General features: G+C 41.8%; 1 protein-coding gene across 4 annotated transcripts in view; it reads left to right on the top strand.

The window, feature by feature from the left end:
• Positions 1–24,522, top strand: part of TBC1D4 (TBC1 domain family member 4) — a 198,951-nt gene that overhangs the window by 162,411 nt on the left and 12,018 nt on the right. For 2 of the 4 annotated variants that reach the window (XM_040341378.1, XM_040341376.1), the window contains 6 exons: positions 8,805–8,965; positions 12,569–12,778; positions 13,178–13,180; positions 20,239–20,394; positions 22,146–22,304; positions 22,974–23,218. In XM_040341378.1, coding sequence (XP_040197312.1) covers positions 8,805–8,965; positions 12,569–12,778; positions 13,178–13,180; positions 20,239–20,394; positions 22,146–22,304; positions 22,974–23,218 — 934 coding nt within the window. The remainder of the gene's footprint in view (positions 1–8,804; positions 8,966–12,568; positions 12,779–13,177; positions 13,181–20,238; positions 20,395–22,145; positions 22,305–22,973; positions 23,219–24,522) is intronic. The other 2 variants (XM_040341377.1, XM_040341380.1) reach the window with 1 other exon arrangement.

Genomic DNA, 24,522 nt, shown 5'->3' with positions numbered 1-24,522 from the left:
AATGGCAGTACATTTCTTCTGATGAATTTAAATACAATTTAGCTTTGCGGAACTTTAAAAAAAAAAAAAGATCAACATTTAGCAACGCGCATCAGTTCTTTAGTGAATCTCCTTATTAGCTGATTCTAATTCCGCCTTTGCATGCTAACTGAAAACGACAGGTTCTACATTCAAGAGGCATATATAAACTCAGTTGGATAAAATAATGTGACATTAATGACATTTCATTCTAGCAGAGATATATAAAAAGGTTAAACGTGACTTGTTTAGAATTCAGAAACATAACTGTGAATAATGTTTGCTGAAAGCAGCAGTTTTATTGCCAAACCTGTTATTATTTTATATGATACCATTTACTCACTCTTGATTTGAGTCATTATTCAGAAAGGGGGTAATTTAAAGTACAACTAAAGGCTCCTGAATCTAAACAAGTACCAAATCCAGTTACTATGCCATGCACGAGCCTCATAAAGTAGAAAAAAACTTCCATTGCCTTCACAGATTGAGCCAAATCCCTCTCCCTACACTGCAGCTCAGTGCAAGGCAGTGCTGTCAATCCAGAAAGCAGTGGGCAGGAATATGTGTGGCTAGGCGATGAATAACGGGCAACGGGCTTGTGGTTGAGCAGTAGCAATGCTGATGGCAACACGCCTGCAAGAAATATTTACCCCACTCTAGTACAAGCGGACAAAGCCTTCATGATGGTGACAATGCTGCTCCGGATTCAGGAGCAGTGTGGTATTGCACACAGAGGGCCAGATCCACGAAGCGCGGCGCTTCTTTACGGCCGGCGTAGTGCCGTAACTTACAGCGTATTTCCTGTATTCTCAAAGAATTCGCGCCGTAAGTTACGGCGGCGTAGTGTAACTGTGTCGGCGTAAGGGCGCGCAATTCAAATGGATGAGATGGAGGCGTGTTTTATGGTAATACGTCTTGACCCGACGTAAATGACGTTTTTTCTGAACGACGCATGCGCCGTCCGTGGGGGTATCCCAGTGCGCATGCTCGAAATTAACCCGCAACAAGCCAATGCTTACGACGTGAACGTCATTCTACGCAAAGCATTCTACGCGAACGACTTACGCAAACAAAGTAAAATTTTCAAAATTCGACGCGGGAACGACGTCCATACTTAACATAGGATACGCCTCATATAGCAGGGGTAACTATACACCGAAAAAAGCCTTACGGAAACTACGTAAAAAAATGCGCCGGCCGGACGTACGTTCGTGGATCGCCACATCTAGCTAATTTGCATACTCGATGCGGAAATCGACAGAAAACGCCACCTAGCGGCCAGCGTAAATATGCACCGGCGACGGCGTACTAAGACAAACGCCAGTCGGATCTGGCCCAGCTTCAGGCGTATCTTGTTTTGTGGATACAAAACAAAGATACTCTGGAGCAAACTAGAAGTTACGCGGCGTATCAATAGATACGCCAGCGTAACTTCTTTGTGGATCTGGCCCAGAGTGTCAGCCTAGTAATCATGTGAAGATCGGTTTTTAGCTGGTCCCCTTCCATATGCCATGGCCCTCAGATGCCTTTCACACTGCTTGCTTAATCTTAGAAATCTACAAAACACATCAGAGGGGCACCGCCAAATCTTCATATGATTTATCACTAGGCTAACACTCTGTGTGCAGCTTTGCTCCCTTTTGCTGGATGGTTGTACTGTTGAGCTCGACAGGGCAGCTTGGAGGACCGGCACCTTGTTTATAGTTTTGGAGTCACCAGGTGGCATGTGCACAGCGGCTTTGAGCCATACTTTCTTTCTCACAGCAGTATGGTATTGGTGCACACCTTTCATAGAAAGCTACATTAGATGGACTTCCCTGGCAAGATGAACACGTATATATGGGACTTTGCAAGGAGTCTAAAGCCTCATACACACGATCGGAATATCTGACCGGAATTGTGTGATGACAGACTGTTGCTGGAAAATCCAACCGTTTTTATGCTCCATCGGACAATTGTTGTCGGATTTTCCGCCAACAAATGTGGGATGGCATGCTTTAAAATTGTCCGCCAACAAATGTGTGTTGTCGGCTTATCCGATCGAGTGTACAGGAGTCCGTCGGACAAAACTCCAAAGTACAAACACGCATGCTCAAAAGCAATGCTAACCATAACACAACATCAGCAGTTGCCCAAAGGGTGGCGCTAAAGAGCCGAAAAACCATGTAGTTTTATGTTTGTTGGCCGACAATTCTTTGCCGTTTGTATGCAAGACAAATTTCTGGCCAACGCCCTTCGGACAAAAGTCCTATGCTTTTGTCTGCAGAAAATCCGATTGTGTGAGTGAGTAACTTGTATAGCGCTACAAATGCGAACTAAATCGCCTCAAGGCCATGCTTCAGAATAGATGTGTCTTAAGTTTTTTTTTCTGAAGGCCCGATGGTTTACTTCCATCCGAATGTCTGTAGGTAGAGCGTTCCATAGCCGCGGTCCTTGGACTGCGAATCTTCGTTCTCCTTTAGATTTGTAGCGGGACTTGGGGATGTGGAGGAGGTTCTGATTAGTTGATCGTAGGGCCCAATTTGGAGTGTAGTGTTTTATTTTCTCGCATAAGTATTGAGGCGCGATTCCTTGTGTGCATTTGTGGGTGAGGCAGAGGGTCTTAAATGTCACCCGATCCTTTACGGCTAGCCAGTGGAGGGACCTCAAGACCGGGGAGATTGGTTCCCACGTTTTTTTACCTGTTACCAGTCTGGCTGCAGTGTTCTGGACAACTTGTAGACAAGACATCTGGTATTTGTATGTATGAAGTTTAAGATAAACTTGTAAGTGCAGATGCTAATGTGCTACAGCACATACATTATTTTCTTATTGGGAGGCCATAGATCTACTTCAATGCACTTATAAATAGTAATATATTTAACCTGTAAAACAAAATTCGATGGGAATTAAGTTTTTGGTTCAGTAAATTTTATGATGCAGTTAACGTGGTTGTAAACCCTTACCTATGCCCAGTGAAGTGACTATCCTCAGGTGATGCATAGAGATGAAACAAATCTTCCTACATAAATTGTATCTGTCCCGCTGCAGTCTTCTCTTCTCTACATTCGTTCAAAGTGCTGCATTTGTAAGCTTGTCTGAGAGTTCAGAAAAAAAGGGGTGGAGAGCTGAAGTTACACTCTGCAGGGTTCGGTGGAGAGAGCTCTAAAAGGCTATTGAAAGGAAATGGAGACACACTCCCCTTCACACAGCTCACAGGAACAGTACTGAGGCTGGCAATCAGCTGGAGATCCCTCACGTTTTTTTTTTCTCTTGGTGTCAGGAAAACTTGTCAGAAGTGATTTATGCCGATAGCAGAGTAATGAAGCAGCGGACAGAATACTATAGAGGGGTGTGCTTTGTTCATATTTCATGTCTAAGGTTTACAACCACTTTAAGTTTTTATTGGAAGTATGGAGGCATGCACATGAAGACCAGACTGTAGACCCAATTATGGCTCAAGTGGCCTGTTTTGTCTCTGTTTACAACAAGAGAATATACCACATGGCAGAGGCCAGGATGAGACATGGTAAGACATAGTCTACTCTGCTTAGCAGACAATACATAATGGATACTTTATACTCGATATTTGCATCCTGGATGCTACAACTACCAACATGGAATGAAAATCTTTTTAAATAGGACTTCGTAAATAATGGAGATCCTAGTTCACATACAGTTGCAAGAAAAAGTATGTGAACTCTTTTGGAATGATATGGATTTCTGCACAAATTGGTCATAAAATGTGATCTGATCTTCATCTAAGTCACAACAATAGACAATCACAGTCTGCTTAAACTAATAACACACAAAGAATTAAATGTTACCATGTTTTTATTGAACACACCATGTAAAGATTTATAGTGCAGGTGGAAAAAGTATGTGAACCCCTAGACTAATGACATCTCCAAGAGCTAATTGAAGTGAGGTGTCATCCAACTGGAGTCCAATCAATGAAATGAGATTGGAGGTATTGGTTACAGCTACACTGCCCTATAAAAACACACACCCGTTCTGGGTTTGCTTTTCACAAGAAGCATTGCCTGATGTGAATGATGCCTCGCACCAAAGAGCTCTCATAAGACTTACGATTAAGAATTGTTGACTTGCATAAAGCTGGAAAGGGTTATAAAAGTATCTCCAAAAGCCTTGCTGTTCATCAGTCCACGGTAAGACAAATTGTCTATAAATGGAGAAAGTTCACCACTGCTGCTACTCTTCCTGGGAGTGGACGTCCTGTAAAGATGATTGCAAGAGCACAGCACAGACTGCTCAATGAGGTGAAGAAGAATCCTAGAGTGTCGGCTAAAGACTTACAAAAGTCTCTGGCATATGCTAACATCCCTGTTAGCGAATCTACGATACGTAAAAACACTAAACAAGAATGGATTTCATGGGAGGATACCACAGAGGAAGCCACTGCTGTCCAAAAAAAACATTGCTGCACGTTTACAGTTTGCACAAGAGCACCTGGATGTTCCACAGCAGTACTGGCAAAATATTCTGTGGACAGATGAAACCAGAGTTGAGTTGTTTGGAAGAAACACACAACACTATGTGTGGAGAAAGAGGCACAGCACACCAACATCAAAACCTCATCCCAACTGTGAAGTGTGGTGGGTGCATCATGGTTTGGGGCTGCTTTGCTGCGTCAGGGCCTGGACAGATTGCTATCATCGAAAAATGAATTCCCAAGTTTATCAAGACATTTTGCAGGAGAACTTAAGGCCATCTGTCCACCAGCTGAAGCTCAACAGAAGATGGGTGTTGCAACAGGACAACGACCCAAAGCATAGAAGTAAATCAACAGAATGGCTTAAACAGAAGAAAATACGCCTTCTGCAGTGGCCCAGTCAGAGTCCTGACCTCAACCCGACTGAGATGCTGTGGCATGACCTCAAGAAAGCGATTTACACTAGACATTCCAAGAATATTGCTGAACTGAAACAGTTCTGTAAAGAGGAATGGTCAAGAATTACTCCTGACCGTTGTGCACGTCTGATCTACAAATACAGGAAACGTTTGGTTAAAGTTATTGCTGCCAAAGGAGGTTCAACCAGTTATTAAATCCAAGGGTTCATATACTTTTTCCACCTGCACTATGAATGTTTACATGGTGTGTTCAATAAAAACATGGTAACATTTAATTCTTTGTGTGTTATTAGTTTAAGCAGACTGTGATTGTCTATTGTTGTGACTTAGATGAAGATCGGATCACATTTTATGACCAATTTGTGCAGAAATCCATATAATTCCAAAAGGGTTCACATACTTTTTCTTGCAACTGTAGATCACAAGTCGAAAGTAAAATTTATGTTTGCTTTTATCTCTTTGTTTAATATGTACAGTAGGTGTAAATTTAGCTAGACCAGAATTGCAATCGCACTTAGTCTCAGGCTGTGGTTTCTCAGGAAAGCTCTTGTGTAACTGGCAATCTATTTTGTGGAACTTCTAAATTTCTACAGTTAAGATATATTCTTGGATAGAATGATACTGTTTTAGTAGGTGGAAGTAAACAATAAAGAAAGTGTATGGAAACTGGTGCCTGCAATACATTAAGGCCAAGAGCAAAGCATACAAAAATGTGTTATGTTTCATTATAATAGACAGTAAGCAGCTCAAAAAAGTCTATTTCACCTACAGCTACCTTGGCAGTTTAACGTTTCTGGTTCATGCCATATATGCCAGAACCTTATGGGTGTATAGTAGTGTTTTTTGACCAAACATTTATATTTCGCTGTGGACATTTTCTGGAAATGTTTTTGTGAAATAGATTATGCTACTTATAAATGTGATCTTCTTTCACAGTTAAACTTGAGCATATACAGGTGATACTCGAAAAATTTGAATATCGTGCAAAAGTAAATTTATTTCACTAATGCAACTTAAAAGGTGAAACTAATATATGAGATAGACTCATTACATGCAAAGCCGTGATTTGTCATAATTGTGATGATTATGGCTTACAGCTCATGAAAACCCTAAATCCACAATCTCCGAAAATTAGAATATTGTGAAAAGGTGCTTTAATATTCTAGGCTCAAAGGGCCTGATCCACAAAAACCGGCCGTAACTTAACTTTTGGCATTTAAGTTACACCGCCGCAAAATCTCTACCTAAGTGCCCGATCCACAAAGCACTTACCTAGAAATTTTGAGCGTTGTAACTTAAATCCGTCCGGCGCAAGGCGTTCCTAATCTAATGGGGCGAGTCCCATTTAAATTAGGCGCGCTCCCGCGCCGGACGTACTGCGCATGCTCCCGACGCGATTTTCCCGACGTGCATTGCGCGAAATTACGTTACGCCGAGTTTTGTGAATCGCGCCGGGGTAAAAAAAGTTGCGTCGGGAAAAAAAAGAGATGCGGCGGAAAAAAAAAATTGACAGCGTCGCGGGAAAGAAGGGTCTACTTTTACATGGTGTACTAACTTTACACTTTGTAAAAGCAGCCCTAATTTTGCGACGGCAAACTAATACTTACAGAGAAAAAACGAGGCTTAAAAGCTTTGTGGATCTCCGTAAGTGATAATTTGCATACCCGACGCTGGATTACGACGAGAAATGCCCCCAGCGGCGGCTGCGGTACTGCATCCTAAGATCCGACAGTGTAAGTCCCTTACACATGTCGGATCTCCTGCCTATCTATGAGAAACTGATTCTGTGGATCAGTTCCATAGATAGAAACAGGGATACGACAGCGTATCAGTAGATACGCCGGCGTATCCCTTTTGTGGATCAGGCCCCCAGTGTCCCACTCTAATCAGATAATTGAGCCATAGCACCTGCAAAGGGGCTCCTGAGCCTTTAAATGGTCTTTCAGTCTGGTTCAGTAGGAATCACAATCATGGGAAAGACTGCTGACCTGACTGTTGTGCAGAAAACCATCATTGATACCCTCCATAAGGAGCGAAAGTCTCAAGGTAATTGCAAAAGAAGTTGGATGTTCCCAAAGTGCTGTATCAAAGCACATTAATAGAAAGTTATGTGGAATGGAAAAGTGTGGAAGAAAAAGGTGCACAAGCAGCAGGGGTGACTGCAGCCTGCAGAGGATTGACAGGAAAAGGCCATTCAAAAGTGTTGGGGACTTTCACAAGGAGTGGACTGAGGCTGGAGTCAGTGCATCAGGAGCCACCACACACAGACAGATCCTGGACATGGGCTTCAAATGTTGTATTCCTCTTGTCAAGCCACTCCTGAACAACAAACGACATTAGAAGCCTCTTACCTGAGCTAAAGAAAAACAGACCTGGTCTGTTGCTCAGTGGTCCAAAGTCCTCTTTTCTCATGAGAGTAAATTTTGCATCTCATTTGGAAACCAAGGACCCGGAGTATGGAGAAAGAATGGAAAGGCACACACTGCAAGATGCTTGAAGTCCAGTGTGAAGTTTCCACAGTCTGTGTTGATTTGGTGAGCCGTGTCATCTGCTGGTGTTGGTCCACTGTGCTTCATTAGGTCCAGGGTCAACACAGCCATCTACCAGGAGATTTTGGAGCACTTCATGCTTCCTAACGCAGACAAGCTCTATGGGGATGCTGACTTCATTTTCCAGGAGGACTTGGCACCTCCCCCACACTGCCAAAAGCACCAAAACCTGGTTCAACGACCGTGGGATTACTTCAGCTCTTCTGCATTGTTCGATCTCATGTCTCATCTTTCTCTTAGCAATGCCCCATAGATTCTCCATGGGGTTCAGGTCCGGCGATTTTGCTGGCCTAACCTGAACCCCATGGAGAATCTATGGGTCATTGCTAAGAGAAAGATGAGAGACATGAGACCGAACAATGCAGAAGAGCTGAAGGCCGCTATTGAAGCATCCTGGTCTTCCATAACACCTCAGCAGTGCCACAGGCTGATAGCTTCCATGTCACGCCGCATTGAGACAGTAATTGCTGCAAAAGGGGCCCAAACCAAGTACTGAGTACATATGCATGCTTCTACTTTTCATGCTTCTACTTGTTCTATGTACAATCCTTGTTTTATTGATTGCATGTAATATTATAATTTTCTGAGTTTGTGGATTTGGGGTTTTCATGAGCTGTAAGCCATAATCATCACAATTATGACAAATCACAGCTTGAACTATCTTGCTTTGCATGTAATGAGTCTATCTCATATAATAATTTCACCTTTTAAGTTGCATTAGTGAAATAAAGAAACTTTTTCATGATATTCAATTTTTTTGAGTTTCACCTGTAGATGTGATTTTAGCTTCAGGATCCTATGTTTAGTCTCGGCTAATGTAATTGATTAAAAATAATATATGTGATGGTTATTTTGACAGCCATTTGCCTAGTATAGACAAATAGGAGCTTGGTGATACATGGCATAGTTTTAAGCTACACTGTGATTTTTTGGTGTGCCTCCATTTCTTTAGGAAACAACAATGATAACTGTATGGAGATGTAGTCTGAGTTACAAATTAAGCAGATTAATTATCACATTTAATGTATTTACATGTGTAAAACTCTGCAGCAGATTTTGGTGCAGTGCGAAAGGTTAATAGGCACCACATACATTTTTTTTTCTTGTGGTATAAATGGAAAGGGAACTGTGCAGAAATGGCAGTGGATTTACCCACCAAGATGTAGATGTGTGGTAAAGCTACTTACAGAATCTCTCATCTAATTGGATTGAATCAAGTTTTTTTTTAATTAAAATGTTATTTACAAATTTAACAGATATAATATAAACATTTTATAATTCATGCCTAATGTGCTATTAATTCGGATAATGCTTGTATGAGCTTGGCTGGGTGGTGGGGTATATTTAGTAATTTGTTATATTCTGAAATGTTTTCTTTTTGAACAGTGAAAGTGAAGGAAGGAAGAGAACGATTTCTTCTTGTAGTAACGACTCTTTAAACGCTAGCGGAACATCCCTCATACCACGACGAATTTCGTGGCGCCAGCAGATTTTCCTCAGGGTAGCTTCACCAATGATCACCTCCCCCTCAGATATGCAACATAAAGGTATGTGAGCTAAAGTTATGTATAGCTTACACATACATTATTAGAATACATATGTGTAGCGCTAAAATTCATAAATGAATATCAAAATACCATAATGTGTGTAGTGATAAAAAATTAAAACACATATAACATTATTGAATGTTAAACACAAATTGTAAAACATGTGTAAATCCCTCTAGTGCGAGGAGTGATAAATGTGCCAATCTGGCACGTGATCTGATGCACCTATAGTGGTATCAGATATGAGAGCAGAGTCCAACAAAACTCATAACTGTGACAGTCCAATGTGCATAGCGAAGTTCATCACAATCCACAAAACCTTCAAGTGAGTAAGTGAATAAATAAAAAATGTGTGACTTCCTTATCGTGGCAATCCCACCACCGGAAAAAGTGCAGGCTTACCGGAACTTGTTGACCACTGATGGCGTATGCCAAAAGAGGTCAATCAAGGCTTTATATGACAGATGTCAAACAACGATCCTTGGCAGGAAACGTAGGCCCAACTGGTTGGTAGATCTTTAGATGGAATGGGTCCCCAGGAGCAAGCTGGAGGCTGTACTGATGTTGGAATCCCGAAACCAATTGGCTCAGTGTATTAGTGGTTTATTCACAGCTATCAAACTTACATTTGGCTGGAAGTAAAAGAGCTCATGCATGTAAATGGGGCGATAGTGGAATCCTCCCGACGCGTTTCGTGGTCAAAAGCACATCGTCTTGACCCCAGACGATGTGCTTTTGACCACGAAACTTGTTTTAAAATTATCTGATGGATAAAAAAACGATCGTCTGTGGGTACGTCCATCGGTTAAAAATCCACGCATACTCAGAATCAAGTTGACGCATGCTTGGAAGCATTGAACTTCATTTTTTTTCAGCACGTCGTTGTGTTTTACATCACCGAGGTTCTGACACGATCAGTTTTTTAACAGGTGGTGTGTAGGCACGACTGATCATCAGTCAGCTTCATCGAATAACTGATGGAAAAATCCATCAGACCGTTTTCATCAGACTAACCTATCGTGTGTACAGGGCATAAGTATGTCATATTGGGAGCAGGATGTGTATGTACAGCCTCTGAGTCCCAATTGATATGAATGGGACCCCCTGCATGTGGATGCATGGAACACCTGTGCAACCCCATGCGGGCACATACGGGTCTTTGCTCATGTGTACACTTAAGTATTCCCATGTGAATGAGGCCTAAATCTTCACATTCCAGTGTCAGAAGTTTCTGTTTGTGTTCAAACATGAAGACTGTGGTATGACACTGCACAGGCTAATGCATGACCTCTGTCTGTGGTCTAAGAATTGTGAAGAAACTGCAGGAGTTGGATCAGACACAACCAGACAGAACAGTTAACAAAGAGCTCACCATGCAGTCTTTCATCACATTATCACTTCCACATTTTTTATGGCAAGGCATGGATTGTGATTTGGAACAAGAAATTGTCTGTCCCTTTAGCAAATGCGGACAAGCTAGGTGAATGAATACATGGACATAGGGGATTGATAAGCCATGACACTATAAACTGCAGCTGCAACAGATGAGCCTATCATTGCAAGGTAAGGCAAACAAAAAAACATAGAAAATATAACTAGATTCAGCAGGAACAGGCTGAGAATCGAACCGTGCCTGGGCAGGCTGAATGTACCAAGTTGAACGATAGATCAACTTTTGGTCCAACCAGCCTGCCGTATTCACTTCCGATTACCATTAGTGGATGTAGTAGCCGCTAGCAAAATTCACTGTCATCTTCCAACACTGTCTGTTTATGGGGGAATCATGCAAATTTCTTTCCTGCAGCCATGGGTTGGAAAGAAATTTGCACTGTCTATAGTCTGACGAAGCTAATATCTAGTTAAAACAACAAAAATAGAAAGTGTACAATGTCTTTAAAGTTACTTAGTATTTCTACTGTAATGTTTATGCCTTGCACTAAGAAAACACTCCTAGAGCCTCATCCCATCCTAGTTTGCACTACTGCTGCCTATTAGTAGCCAAGATCTGTGAGGCCAGTAAGAGAACTTGAGGAACTTCACAGTGATCATAGCAATATTGCAGGATTCTGAAGGTGAGAAACATTTTAAAAACACCGTTTACGTAAGACATACGCCGGCGTAAAGATAAAACCTCTGTAGGTGGTGCAGCCCATGCAAAGTATGGACGTCAGAACTGCCGTCGGATTTTACGTCGTTTACGTAAGTCGTATGTGAATGGGGCTGGGCGTAGGTGACGTTCACGTCGAAAGCATTGAGCCAACGTTTCTTAAAGGAGTATTTGCGACGTGATTCTGAGCATGCGCGCGCATGCGCCGTACAACCGGCTTTTCATTTACATGGGGTCACGGTTAATTTAAATGTAGCACGCCCACTACCTGCCTACTTTGAATTAGGCGGGGTTACGCCGGCCCATTTGCGCTACGCCGACGTAACTTCGGGAGCAAGTGCTTTGTGAATACTTGCCTTGCCTCTCTATTTTACGTCAGCGTAGCGCAAATGAGCTGCGCTATGCCCGCTTAAACATACGCCGATCTACGTGAATCTGGCTAATAGTTCTTTAGCAAGGAACATGCTTTCTACCTTAATAATTATTCTGCCAAAATTAGTGTTTGCTCTAAATTTGCCTCCAGCATTGCTCCTGTTTTGGAGGCTGTCATTTTGCTCAAGCCCAGAGCCCTGAACAACAGTAAATCTGTATGCTGTCAGTAGATATAGGTGTGTTGCATATCAGTTTCTTGCAGATGATATTTAACATACAAATGATCCATGCTTCTAATTCCTAACATTATTTTAACAGCAGAAAAAAGGGCACCGACCTAAATTGCAGTCAGGGTGGTGAAAATCAATATAGTTTTAGGGAAAAAAGAAACGTGGTGCAATTCATGCATACTTGCATAAACAATTAATAAATAGTACAGGTGTAGTTTACATCCTGGCTGAAGAGCATGAAACAAAATATATATATATATATATATATATATATATATATATATAGATAGATAGATAGATAGATAGATAGATAGATAGATAGATAGATAGATAGATAGATAGATAGAGATATATATCTGTGTATGTGTGTGTGTATATATATATTTATTTATATATATATATATATATATATATATATATATATATATATATATATATATATATATATATATATATAAAATCTATAGATCTATTAATATCTATAGATATTGATATATCTATATCTCTAAAGTAAAAATGATTGTTTTGTATCTAATTTCTGATCACAAAAAGCAGCCTTTTATTTTCGGAAAAAAACATTGTTCATCATTTTTTTTTATGCTGGCACTGAATTGTTTTAAGAGTAATTTAACTAGAGGAAACTCATTTGGTAACAGTAGAAAACTGTAGACGGTGTATTACATTCAAGCAGTAATGTAAAAATGTGGTTAAAACAAGAAGTACAGATATGTTTATACATAAAACAGGAAGGAAGAAGGAAGTGTGCTTTAGTGACAGAGTGTGGGATCTCCCTATATTGACAGTATGCCGTGCATGACTCGTGACATTCCCTATGATAAGCAGGTCTGACACTATGGAAATTATTGTCCACATATTATGTATTAATTGTTTCAGATCATTTAGATGTGAACGATTTGCTGCCTTTATCCCCCCTTCCTCCTACCATGGAAGAGGACCCACTAGCATCTCTTCTTCAGGATGAAAGTTCTACAGAAAGCGCTGATGGGAAGAGAAATTCTGAAGATCTTCAAAGGTTATGGCGGAAGGCAATACATCAACAGATCCTATTAATACGGATGGAAAAAGAGAACCTGAAACTTGAAGGTTAGTTCAGAATGTTGACAGTACAGCGTTAGTATTCAAGCTGCTAGATACTACATCTTTCTTAATAACTTTATATATAAGTGTTTATTTTCTTTGTACTTTACTACTGATTTCCAGCAAAGTAAGCATCAGATGTAGTATTGCTTCCAACTGTTCACACAGAACACAAATGTTTCTGAAGCGACTGTTATATACAGTATGTTGCCCTTTATCAAGCAATCAAATTCTCCCTCCCATAGTTTGTTAGAAAAAAAATCTCCCTCCCACGCTTGTTGTGCATTATGAAATGTACAGATAAGAGCAAAGTAATGTTTACTTAAAGTGAATGTAATATGATTATTTTTTTTCATGCCTTCGAGGAGATTGCACTTTCATTAACATTACTTATTATTGTTGCAGAAGGTAAGAAAAATCCAATTGTAGACAAATGAAAAATGTTGAGACTTTTCATTTTGTTTTTTTAACATGATATAATAATTAGTCCCGGTTCACACAGACCTGACAGGCGACTTAGTGTCTGACAAGTCGCACTTCATGCAGTGCAATGGAACCATTCTAATAGGAGCGACTGAAGAAGAAAAAGGTTCCTGCACTGCTTTGGGGCAACTTCAGATCGGCTTGCATTGACTTCTTTTAAAGAAGTTGTTTGCAAGCCACGCTGAGGTTGCGCTGTGTGGGGCCGCTTCAGAGTCAGACGACTTTGAAGCCACCCCTGTGTGAACCGACACTTAGTAATAATAATGTTTGTATACTATTGTATAACTAATGCCTTATGCACTTATACAATAGGTGGGCAAGGGTAAAAGCCTTAGTGCAAAGTGCAGCAATCAGTCAGGCTTTTTAGTAAAATAAGTTACCAGTTGCTGTGGGTTACTTGATTTCTGTGAATGCCTTACTAGTATGTCCTTCCACTAAAAGCGTTATACTTGTCTCAAAATTAAAGTGCTACTAAAACTAAAAATATTCTGAAGAAAAAAGGAGACAAAATATATTAATTGTTATGTTAACATTAAATGATACCATTAGGCTTCATTTCCATGGACGTTTTTGGACGTTTTTACAGCCACTTTTCTGAGCTTTTTTTGCAGCTTAAAAACGGCTCTCCATATTAGTCTATGGCCTCATGCCCACCATGACGTTTTTGAGCTGTAGATAGCTGAGCCGTTTTTAAGCTGCAAAAAAAAACCCAGGACCAGTGCATTCTGAAGCTCCAGCCTTAGAGCTGTAAAAACGCCAGACATTAAAAAACGCTCAAAAAACAGCTACCGCAGCGTTTTTGAGCTCCAGCTCAAAAAAACAAAACAAAAAAAACATGGACAGGCGTTTTTAAGCTGTAAAAAAGGCTAAAAAAAAGTGGCTGTAAAAACGTCCATGGAAATGAAGCCTTACAGTTGTGAGGATCGACAAAAAATATGTTTATTAGATTAAGAAATGCAATACACACATTGTATGACAGTCATTTTATTTGTCATAGTGTGTTCTAGTAGTAAACAATTTTGTATATAATTCAAGTAGTCAAAATCTTCTATTGCCCTGACCATCCCAGGTAATGTCTGACTTCATGGAACACATAAAAAAGGGTATGCTTATACTTTTTTTTAGGCGTCTTCAGCCAAGTGCAATAATGTCACAGGTCCTATTTTCCCTCCTAATTCCCCTGTTCTTCTAAACCATAACGTAATCGTAGATCTGATGCACAGATGGGGTGGAGGAGAGCAGAGTCGCAAACCTCACTTTAGCAACTTCACTGATTCAATTGTGAATTTGAGGTACAGAGGTCGGCAAAGACCTGCTTTCAAATTTACATTTCTGCGATACCTGCACATTTAACCATGTTTTGTTTCTTCAAAAATGCTGCAAGTACAGAAAAATACCTGCTTAGCCAGAAAACCAACAAGCACAAGTTCTGCTTCTCTTACAAATTCCAAGCATTCTTATTAACGCTACCCGAGTTTCCCCCTGGGACAACAAAAAGAGGTTTAAATGATCCCTAAGTCTGGGGATGGTTGTGGAAAAGGCAGTATTATTTACCTCCCCCCCTCTCCAGCAGGCTCCCTCCATCCATGGAACTGACTCACCACGGCCTCCTTTTGTGAGCTGCTGCTACCCATGGCTGCACTTCTGCCTCCACCATATACAGGACAAAGCTAATAGCCCTGCACTTTACGTGATGACGCAGAAACTCTGCATACAAACTGGAACTTAGATGAGAAATTTTCAAAATGCCAACATGGCACAGATAGACATCACCATAACAAGCAGTGGTGGCCCTCCTATAGGGGGCGCAGGAGCGCCGCCCCCCAAAGCTACTCATCATAAAATAAAAAAGGTAACAAAAATATATACTGGCCCTTTAAGTGTGTGCGGGATGCTGAATACACAGCTGCTATGGGAAGCATGATGTGTTTGCAATCACGAAGCTCTAGTGGCTGCATTTAGAAAGTCTTCGGGGGGAAGAGCTCTGCGCCCAGAACACTCCATTTATAGCATTGTTCCCTGCTGTGGATAGTGAAAGGTGGATACTGTGCCTTCACTTCCGGTTTCTCAGACTTTTCCCGGCTGGTCCGAAGGTGGATTTGCTGTAAGTATATGAGGGAGGACATCTAATGTAAAGGGGGGGCTCTTATGGTGACATCTAATGCAAAGGGGGACTCTGATGGTGACTATCTGATGTAAAGGAGGGTTCCTATGGGGACATCTGTTGTAAAGGGGGGCTCTGGTGGGGACAACATGATGTAAAGGAAGGCTCTGATGGGGACATATACTGTAAAGGGGGCCATTATGGGGGACATCTGCTGTAAAAGGGGCCTCTGATGGGGACATCTGCTGTAAAGGGGGCCTCTGATGGGTGAATCTGCTGTAAAGGGGGCCTCTGATGGGGACATCTGATGTAAAGGGGGCCTCTGATGGGGACATCTGCTGTAAAGGGCCCCTCTGATGGGGACATCTGCTGTAAAGGGCCCCTCTGATGGGGACATCTGCTGTAAAGGGGGCCTCTGATGGGGACATCTGCTGTAAAGGGGGCCTCTGATGGGGACATCTGCTGTAAAGGGGGCCTCTGATGGGGACATCTGCTGTAAAGGGAGCCTCTGATGGGGACATCTGCTGTAAAGGGGGCCTCTGATGGGGACATCTGCAGTAAAGGGAGCCTCTGATGGGGACATCTGCTGTAAAGGGAGCCTCTGATGGGGACATCTGCTGTAAAGGGAGCCTCTGATGGGGACATCTGCTGTAAAGGGGGCCTCTGATGGGTGAATCTGCTGTAAAGGGGGGCTCTGATGGGGACATCTGATGTAAAGGGGGCCTCTGATGGGGACATCTGCTGTAAAGGGCCCCTCTGATGGGGACATCTGCTGTAAAGGGCCCCTCTGATGGGGACATCTGCTGTAAAGGGGGCCTCTGATGGGGACATCTGCTGTAAAGGGGGCCTCTGATGGGGACATCTGCTGTAAAGGGGGCCTCTGATGGGGACATCTGCTGTAAAGGGAGCCTCTGATGGGGACATCTGCTGTAAAGGGGGCCTCTGATGGGGACATCTGCAGTAAAGGGAGCCTCTGATGGGGACATCTGCTGTAAAGGGAGCCTCTGATGGGGACATCTGCTGTAAAGGGAGCCTCTGATGGGGACATCTGCTGTAAAGGGGGCCTCTGATGGGGACATCTGCTGTAAAGGGGGCCTCTGATGGGGACATCTGCTGTAAGGGGGGCCTCTGATGGATACATCTGCTGTAAGGGGGGCCTCTGATGGATACATCTGCTGTAAAGGGGGGCTCTGATGGGGACATCTGTTGTAAAGGGGGGCTCTGATGGTTACATCTGATGTAAAGGGGTGCTCTGATGGTGACGTCTGATGTACAGGGGATGCTGATAGGGAACGTCTGATGTATAGGGGACGCTGATGTGGACACTTGATGTAAAGGGAGGCACCTGCTGTAAAGGCGGACTCTAATTGGGACGTCTGCTGTAAAGGGGGACTCTGATGAGGACACCTGATGTATAGGGAAATGCTGATAGGGACACCTGATGTGAAGGGGGACTCTGATTGGGACATCTAATGTAAAAGGGGGCTCTGAAGAGAACACCTTATGTTAAGTGGTTTTATTTGATTTTACTTGAAATGTGGATGTGATTGGCCTACTGTGACTAGAACAGTGAGGCTGCATATGATGGGCACAGTGAGGCTGTATTTGACTGGCACAGTGAGACTGGATATGATGGGCACAGTGAGGCTGTGTATAATGGGCACAGTTTTATCTAGCAGTAATGATGCATAATCACCCAATAAATGGCTATTTACAGTCCTGCATTACTAACAATTAAAATTTTCAGTTTGTTTGTGCCCCCCAAAATTGTTTGAGCACTAGCCGCCACTGATAAAAAGGTCTAAAGGGGAAGGAGAGGCAGCATGAAAGTATGTAAGAGTTGCTATTTAATTTAAACTATTTTTATTCTTCTTAAAGAGGAAGACATTCTAGGAGATCAACAAGTATTTGTATGTACTTGCATCGTTTTACAGAGTTAGATCATAAGGAATATAAAAGGGAACAGAGAACAGCACCATCTAAGTGCAGTAAGTATGTAGTTTAATAATAAAAAAACGTAATTGTGTACACTCGCAAGATTGTGGTGAAGACGGGCATAATGGGGTTTCATCCGCTCCGACTTCCAGGAGAGGGAAGAGTCCGATGTCACTGGTGTGGACTGGTGTCCATGATCAGGTCTGTCCTCTGGCCACACTGCTGGTGCACGGTGCTTCCAGATAAATGGGACTACGATCGGTGGTACACTTCGGATGACGTCACTTCCCGGGTTGGGTCAGCGGGGTGATGCTTGTGTTCGGAGTATTCATACTTCTTCCTCAGGCTTGGATAACGGCTGGAGGACAGACCTGATCATGAACACCAGTGACATCGGACTCTTCCCTCACTCGGAAGTCGGAGTGGATGAAACCCCATTATGCCTGTCTTCACTACAGTCTTGTGAGTGTACTCAATTAATTATTTTTTATATTAAACTACATACTTACTGCACTTAGATGGCGCTGTTCTCTGTTCCCTTTTATATTCGTTTTTTTTTTTTTTCTTTTAAAACTTTTTGAATCGGCGGCCTTCTCTGTACAGTTATTTACTTAATACCTGTTATTTTGAACTTTACATGGACTAAACCCTCAAAAAGAACTGTTGCTATTCCCTTGGCCTCCCTACCCAATCCCTTCTTCTTTGTACTGAGTCTGAACCTGAGTGCGCCATATTATCCAATCTTGTTTATAGATCATAAAGAATTACATTTACATTGTTTTGTGTTTTTCCTAGACATACAATTTAAGGGATACGTTCACCTTTTAAAACATTTAAGTAAATGAACCTTTTTGCGGGTATTTTTTCTAGGAACTTGCAAAGCACTGCACCTGCGATGAGCAGATCATGGGTGCAAAACAGGACTCCTGCAGACTGTGTCATTGTAAGCTTGTACATCATAAAAGAGCAGGCAGTACATACTGACAGGTAGAAACGATGATCTATCTAGAGCGCTCAACAGTGCCTTGTATTCATTGAGTACTACAAGCTGACAGCGGCAAAAACTGTTGGTACTTGTAGTTCACACATTCACAGAACTCTGTTAATGAATGATGCGGCCGGGGAGGCAGCGCAAGAAAACCCCCGGCTCGCTGTCACTACAGGCAGTGGATATTGTAAACACTGGAGCAGTGGTAAACATCTTACATGTTCCACCTTAAAAACCGGTGGAATATTCAACGTGTTCCCAAAGGTGAACTTATCCTTTAACCATTTTGCGATCAGAGTTCATGGTTGCCTAGATGCCTAGGCTAAATTGGCAGCATCAGCATGGGCTGTTTAACGATAAACTCTATGGTTATTTAGTATGCCTAAATAATGTGTCTTTAATAAACATAAGAGGCTTTTATTTGGTACCCTGTTTTATTAAAAAGGTACCCTGCCCTGCTTTTGTTATAGCCTGACAGATGTGGAAAAATGTAATTTTTTTTTTTTCTAATAATATATTATTTTTACTAATGCAACTATTTATGACTGTTAAACTATTAAAATGATGGCACCTTCTACACTGCCACCTAAAGGTAGCAGTGTTCATCTTCAGGCTGAAGGCTTTTTAGCTTCCTGCATGTGATCACTGTGGCACATCACAGGACTGGGAACCACTCTCATCATTGGCTTCTAATTGTCAGTGGGGACCCCTGTTGTCAGTGACAGCCAGCAATTGACACTTTGTTTGCCTTCTGGCTCTTAAAGAAGAACAATTCATGCATTTTTAGACATGGGGCATCAAATTGGGGGGGGGGGGGGCACACAGACATAAATTCCCAAAGACTGGCTGCTTTTCTACTTCATATACAACTGAGTGAACCATTGTCTTTAACCACTTATGGACTGCTGCACGACGATATACGTCGGCAGAATGGCACGGCTGGGCACATGGACGTATATATACGTCCCCTTTAATAGCACGCTCGCGACCCGGTCCGAAGCTCCGTGACCGCGGGACTCGCGGACCCGATCGCCGCGGGTGTCCCGCGATCGGGTCACAGGAGCTAAAGTATGGGGAGAGGTGAGTGTAAACAAACCTTCCCCGTTCTTCTCTGTGGCAATGTCACTGATCGTCTGTTCCCTGATATAGGGAACGACGATCACTGACTTCACACGTCCAGCCCCGCCCCTACAGTTAGAAACACACATGAGGTCACACTTAACCCCTACTGCGCCCCCTAGTGGTTAACCCCTTCATTGTCATTTTCACAGTAATCAGTGCATTTTTATAGCACTTTTCGCTGTATAAATGACAATGGTCCCAAAAAATGTGTCAGAAGTGTCCGATGTGTCCGCCATATTGTCACAATCACAAAAAAAAATCGCTGATCACCGCCATTAGTAGTAAAAAAAAAATTGTTTTATAAAAATGCCATAAAACTTTCCCCTATTTTGTAAACGCTATAAATTTAGCGCAAACCAATCAATAAACACTTATTGCGATATTTTTTTTTTTTGTTTAACCAAAAATAGGTAGAAGCATATGTATCGGCCTAAACTGAGGGGAAAAAAATGATTTTTTTATATTTTTTTGGGGGGGATATTTATTATAGCAAAAAGTAAAAAATATTGATTTTTTTTCAAAATTGTCGCTCTATTTTTGTTTATAGCGCAAAAATTTATAACCGCAGAGGTGATCAAATTCCACCAAAAGAAAGCTCTATTTGTGGGGAAAAAAAGGACGCCAATTTTGTTTAGGAGCCATGTCGCACAACCGCGCACTTGTCAGTTAAAGCAACGCAGTGCGGAATCGCAAAAAGGGGCAAGGTCCTTAATCTGCATATTGGTCCGGGTCTTAAGTGGTCAATGTGGCTTATTTTTACAACCTGAAATAGATTTGTCATTTATGCCTGAAAGTAATTTGGTTTACTTATTATTAAATATTTTTTTTTACCAGCAAGCCGAGATGAACTTCAGTCTAGAAAAATTAAACTGGATTATGATGAAGTTGGACTTTGTCAAAAAGAAGTTTCAAACCTCTGGGATAAAAAGTTAAACTGCAGAACAAAAATCCGGTTTGACATGGAAGAGATATATGCTACATTGAAAGAAGGTAAAGACTCTTTTACATTACCTAATGAGTAGCGTTGAAAAAGGACACACTAAATACTGAAATGGCTAGAACCAGCTCCTGAGGTGTTTTCCACTTGTTCACAGCTGTTACTGAAAATAACCATTTCTGTATGCAGAAGCTAATCCTCTTGTCCTCCTAGGTGCAAAATTATTCATTCATTATTCATTTTTATTATTCATTATGATGGCCTTAAAGGAGTTGTAAAGGGAAAAAAAATTTTGCCTAAAATTAATGTCTGCAAGGTAGACAGACAGAATAGTGTAATGATTCTGTTAAACGAGTAAATACCTATTAAATTCCTTCATCTATATCACCTCCGGCATTCTAGTTTCTGTTCTCTCATTCACTTCCTGGTTTGCATCGCTCGGTCATGTAAGAACTACATTTCCTAGTATGAATTGCGGCACGCCCAGTAATTCACACCTCCTTGAAGTCTCTAACACGTAGAGAGCGTCCTGCCGCACAGATGTAGTTCCCAGGAGGGGGAGAGCACGTTACTGACCACCGCAGTAAATCCTCCCGTCACGGTGGTGAGTAACAATCAGACAAGCAGGAAGTGAACAGAACAGAGAAGAAATAGAGCAACTTCTGAGCAAAAACGAACAATGAGGAAGTGAAAAGAGGAATGTCTGCAGGTAAAGGATGATTATTATGAAACATTTTTTTTCCTTTACAACCCCTTTAAAGGGAACAATTATGCAGTACTATATGGGCCATTTATATAGTTAAAAAAGTTGATCATATTCCTGTTTAATTGCCTTTTCTCAGAGGTTTATACATTTTATAGCCAGATTCAGAGAGGTTTACGCCGGCGTATCAGTAGATACGCCGTTGTAACTCTGAATCTGTGCCGTCGTACATTTAAGTGCATTCTCAAATTGAGATACACTTAAATGTAGCTAAGATACCACCTCCTACGCCATCGTATCTTAGCTGACTATTTAGGGGCGTGTACGCTGATTTACGCCTAGAATGCGTAAATCAGCGAGATACGCCTATTCACGAACGTACGCTTGCCCGTCGCAGTAAAGATACGCCGTTTACGTAAGGCGTTTTCAGGCGTAAAGTTAGTCCACCAAAAAGCTGGCCCAGCCAATGTTAAGTATGGACGTCGGACCCACGTCGAATTTTGAAATTTTTACGTCGTTTGCGTAAGTCGTCTGTGAATGGGGCTGGGCGTCATTTACGTTCACGTCGAAACCAATAAGTCTTTGCGGCGTAATTTGGAGCATGCGCACTGGGATATGTCCACGGACAGCGCATGCGCCGTTCGTAAAAAACGTCAATTACGTCGGGTCACGATTCATTAGCATAAAACACACCTCTTCACAATTTGAATTAGGCGCGCTTAGGCCGGCACATTTACGCTACGCCGCCGTAACTTAGGACGCAAGTGCTTTGTGAATACAGCACTTGCCTCTCTAACTTACGGCAGCGTATATGCGATACGCTACGCCTGCCTAACGTTCGGCTCTCCTACCTGAATCTAGCTATCTATCTAACTTTTCCTCCTACGCTAGCTGCGATCTTTCATGCCACTTATTAACTTAGTTGCCCTTTTCTGTACATTTCCACAACCATCAGAACTAAAACTAAAAGAAACACAGGAAACCGAAACCTAACATGTTTGTTACTAATAAGCAAAGAACAATATTGCACAATGCCCATTTTAATGTTATTCATATTCTAGATATCACTAAATATGTTTATTTTTTTTCTTTAATGATTAGGTGTTTCAAAAAGCAAGCGTGGGGAGGTATGGCAGTTTCTCTCTGTGCAGTATCGTCTAAGGCACAGACTGCCAACCAAACAGCAGTCTCCAGATACAACATATACCGATCTTTTGAAACAACTTACTGCCCAACAGCATGCTATCCTTGTTGACCTTGGTATGTGGACATTTATTTTCTAGAATCATTAGTCCATCTCACAAAGTACTCAAAACAAAGCTTCATTATTTGGTGTGAATGCATCAACCTGAAACCTTTTAAATAAATCTAAAGAACTCTCAAGTCATTTATAACATGTTAAGTTTAAACATTTTTGATCTTCAGTAAAGTGGTTGTCAGGGCACAAATTGTTTTCCCTTAAAATAATAAACATGCTATACCTGCCTACTCGTCACAGAGCAGTCTCCTGCTCTCACTCGTACAGCCAGGTAAGGATATTGGGGGGGGGGGGGGGGTTGATGCTGGTTGCTGGTGGAGCTGATATTGCATGCATTTAGGTAAAAAAACGTTATGCCTCTACTACCACTTTAAATCTGCAGCAATCATTCATGTTTGTAAGTCCTGTCATGGCGGCACTTGTTGTTTTTCTATATTTTTCCTGTGCTGTCACCCTGTCACATGTCCTTCAATTGTAGACTTTTGTTGTGCCAACTTTCATTGTGTACACATGTTCTGCCATTGTCGCCAAGACCAAAGATCACCTATTTACTGTTTTAGATCTTTATTACTGTTTACTATTATTTACAGTATTGGAAGTTACATTTAAATGTATCAGATGTGTTTTGTATTGATGTGAAATGTTTATTTATGAATGTACTTATTCAACAGGAAGAACGTTTCCAACCCATCAGTATTTTTCCACACAGCTGGGGGCAGGCCAGTTGTCTTTATATAACCTTCTTAAAGCATATTCTTTGTTGGACCAAGAAGTTGGCTACTGTCAAGGAATCAGCTTCGTGGCCGGGGTTCTTCTCTTACACATGAGCGAACAGCAATCCTTCCAAATGTTAAAGTTTCTTATGTACGACCTTGGCTTCCGTAAGCAGTACCGGCCAGATATGATATCTCTTCAGGTAATCTTTTTCAACACACCCCCTTATTTTTAACCATTTCCATTTAAAAGATTTTATAAGGGGTATAAGAGCTTTCTGTGTGTCAGGATATTTGAGCCTTTGCCAAAAGTGCCCGCTAGTGTGAGGCGTTAGAGATTAGAGAATGAGGGGCCACGGGGGGGAAGGTGGGACCAGGAAAACAGATAGATAGGAGGGGGTGATGAGGGGTGGGGATAGTGTGTGGGGTGGGAAGGAGAAAAAAAAGGGAGGACACATATCTGGGGAAAGATTAGTCAGGACCAGCGGTTTACAAACATCCAAGCTAGGTAGCGCCATTCATGATGGAGCTTTAAGCTCTTTGTAATATGTAAAGATAGTGTAGCCAGATGGACTATGTTGCTTTAAACTTTTCCTCAGTGTTCCTGTGGGAACAGATCCAATCTACAATGGTCATGATTTTGTTCACTTTTCCTAGCCTTAGAGATACCAGAGGTTGTGGTAGTTTGTTTCTAGAAAACTGGAATACAGTGCCTAGCTGCATTGAGCAGGTGTATTTTGACGGAGGATTTTCAGAGGGGACTCATTAAGGTGGAGTAGGTAGGTAGCTGGGTCATCACCCAGGGCATAATCGTTGACCCAATGTACTGTATGACTTCTTTAACTATTGGCCAGAAAGGTCTGATTTTTTTCGCCTTCCCAGAACGTTTGGAACATCATACATGGGTGTCTTTCATACTGCCAATACACATCTAATATGCATGTGTTCAGGTTGTGTAGGTGAAAACTGTGTGCCAGTGTGAGAGGATTTTATATTTCTGCTCTTGAAAGTTATTTGTAATGGAGGCTTTATGGGAAAGCAGAAGTAGTTTCTCATGTTGCTAGCGTTTGAATGTGATTTTAGAGGACTCCCTCCCATTTTCTCCTAAATAAGTTGGGTGAAACCATTAGATGGTGCTCTCAGTTCTTTGTATAGGAGAGACAGAGTCCCCAGATGTTCACAAGGGGGGTAAGGGTGTGATATGATCCAGGCAGGGATGGAACTGCCATTACAAAATGGCAGCACTTAATGGAGCTTTCAAATGGTTGTAAAGGTTTATTAATAAACATAAAAAACCTAACTGCTCTGTGCAATGGTAGCTCTTAACCTTCACCTCTAGGGTCCCCCACCAGTGCTCTTGGCTCCTCCTTTTTTTGTGTGTCCCCATGGCAAGCCATTTGATATAGGGGTACACCTGCAGGCTCACAGCACGGCTCGGCCCCGCTTCCTCCTCACAGGATTTGATTGACAGCAGCAAGAACCATTGTACCAAATGCCTCTACATTGT

This window comes from Rana temporaria, chromosome 2, assembly GCF_905171775.1.
Source record: "Rana temporaria chromosome 2, aRanTem1.1, whole genome shotgun sequence".
Lineage (NCBI taxonomy): Eukaryota > Metazoa > Chordata > Amphibia > Anura > Ranidae > Rana > Rana temporaria.
This window is presented reverse-complemented; position numbering and strand designations above follow the sequence as displayed.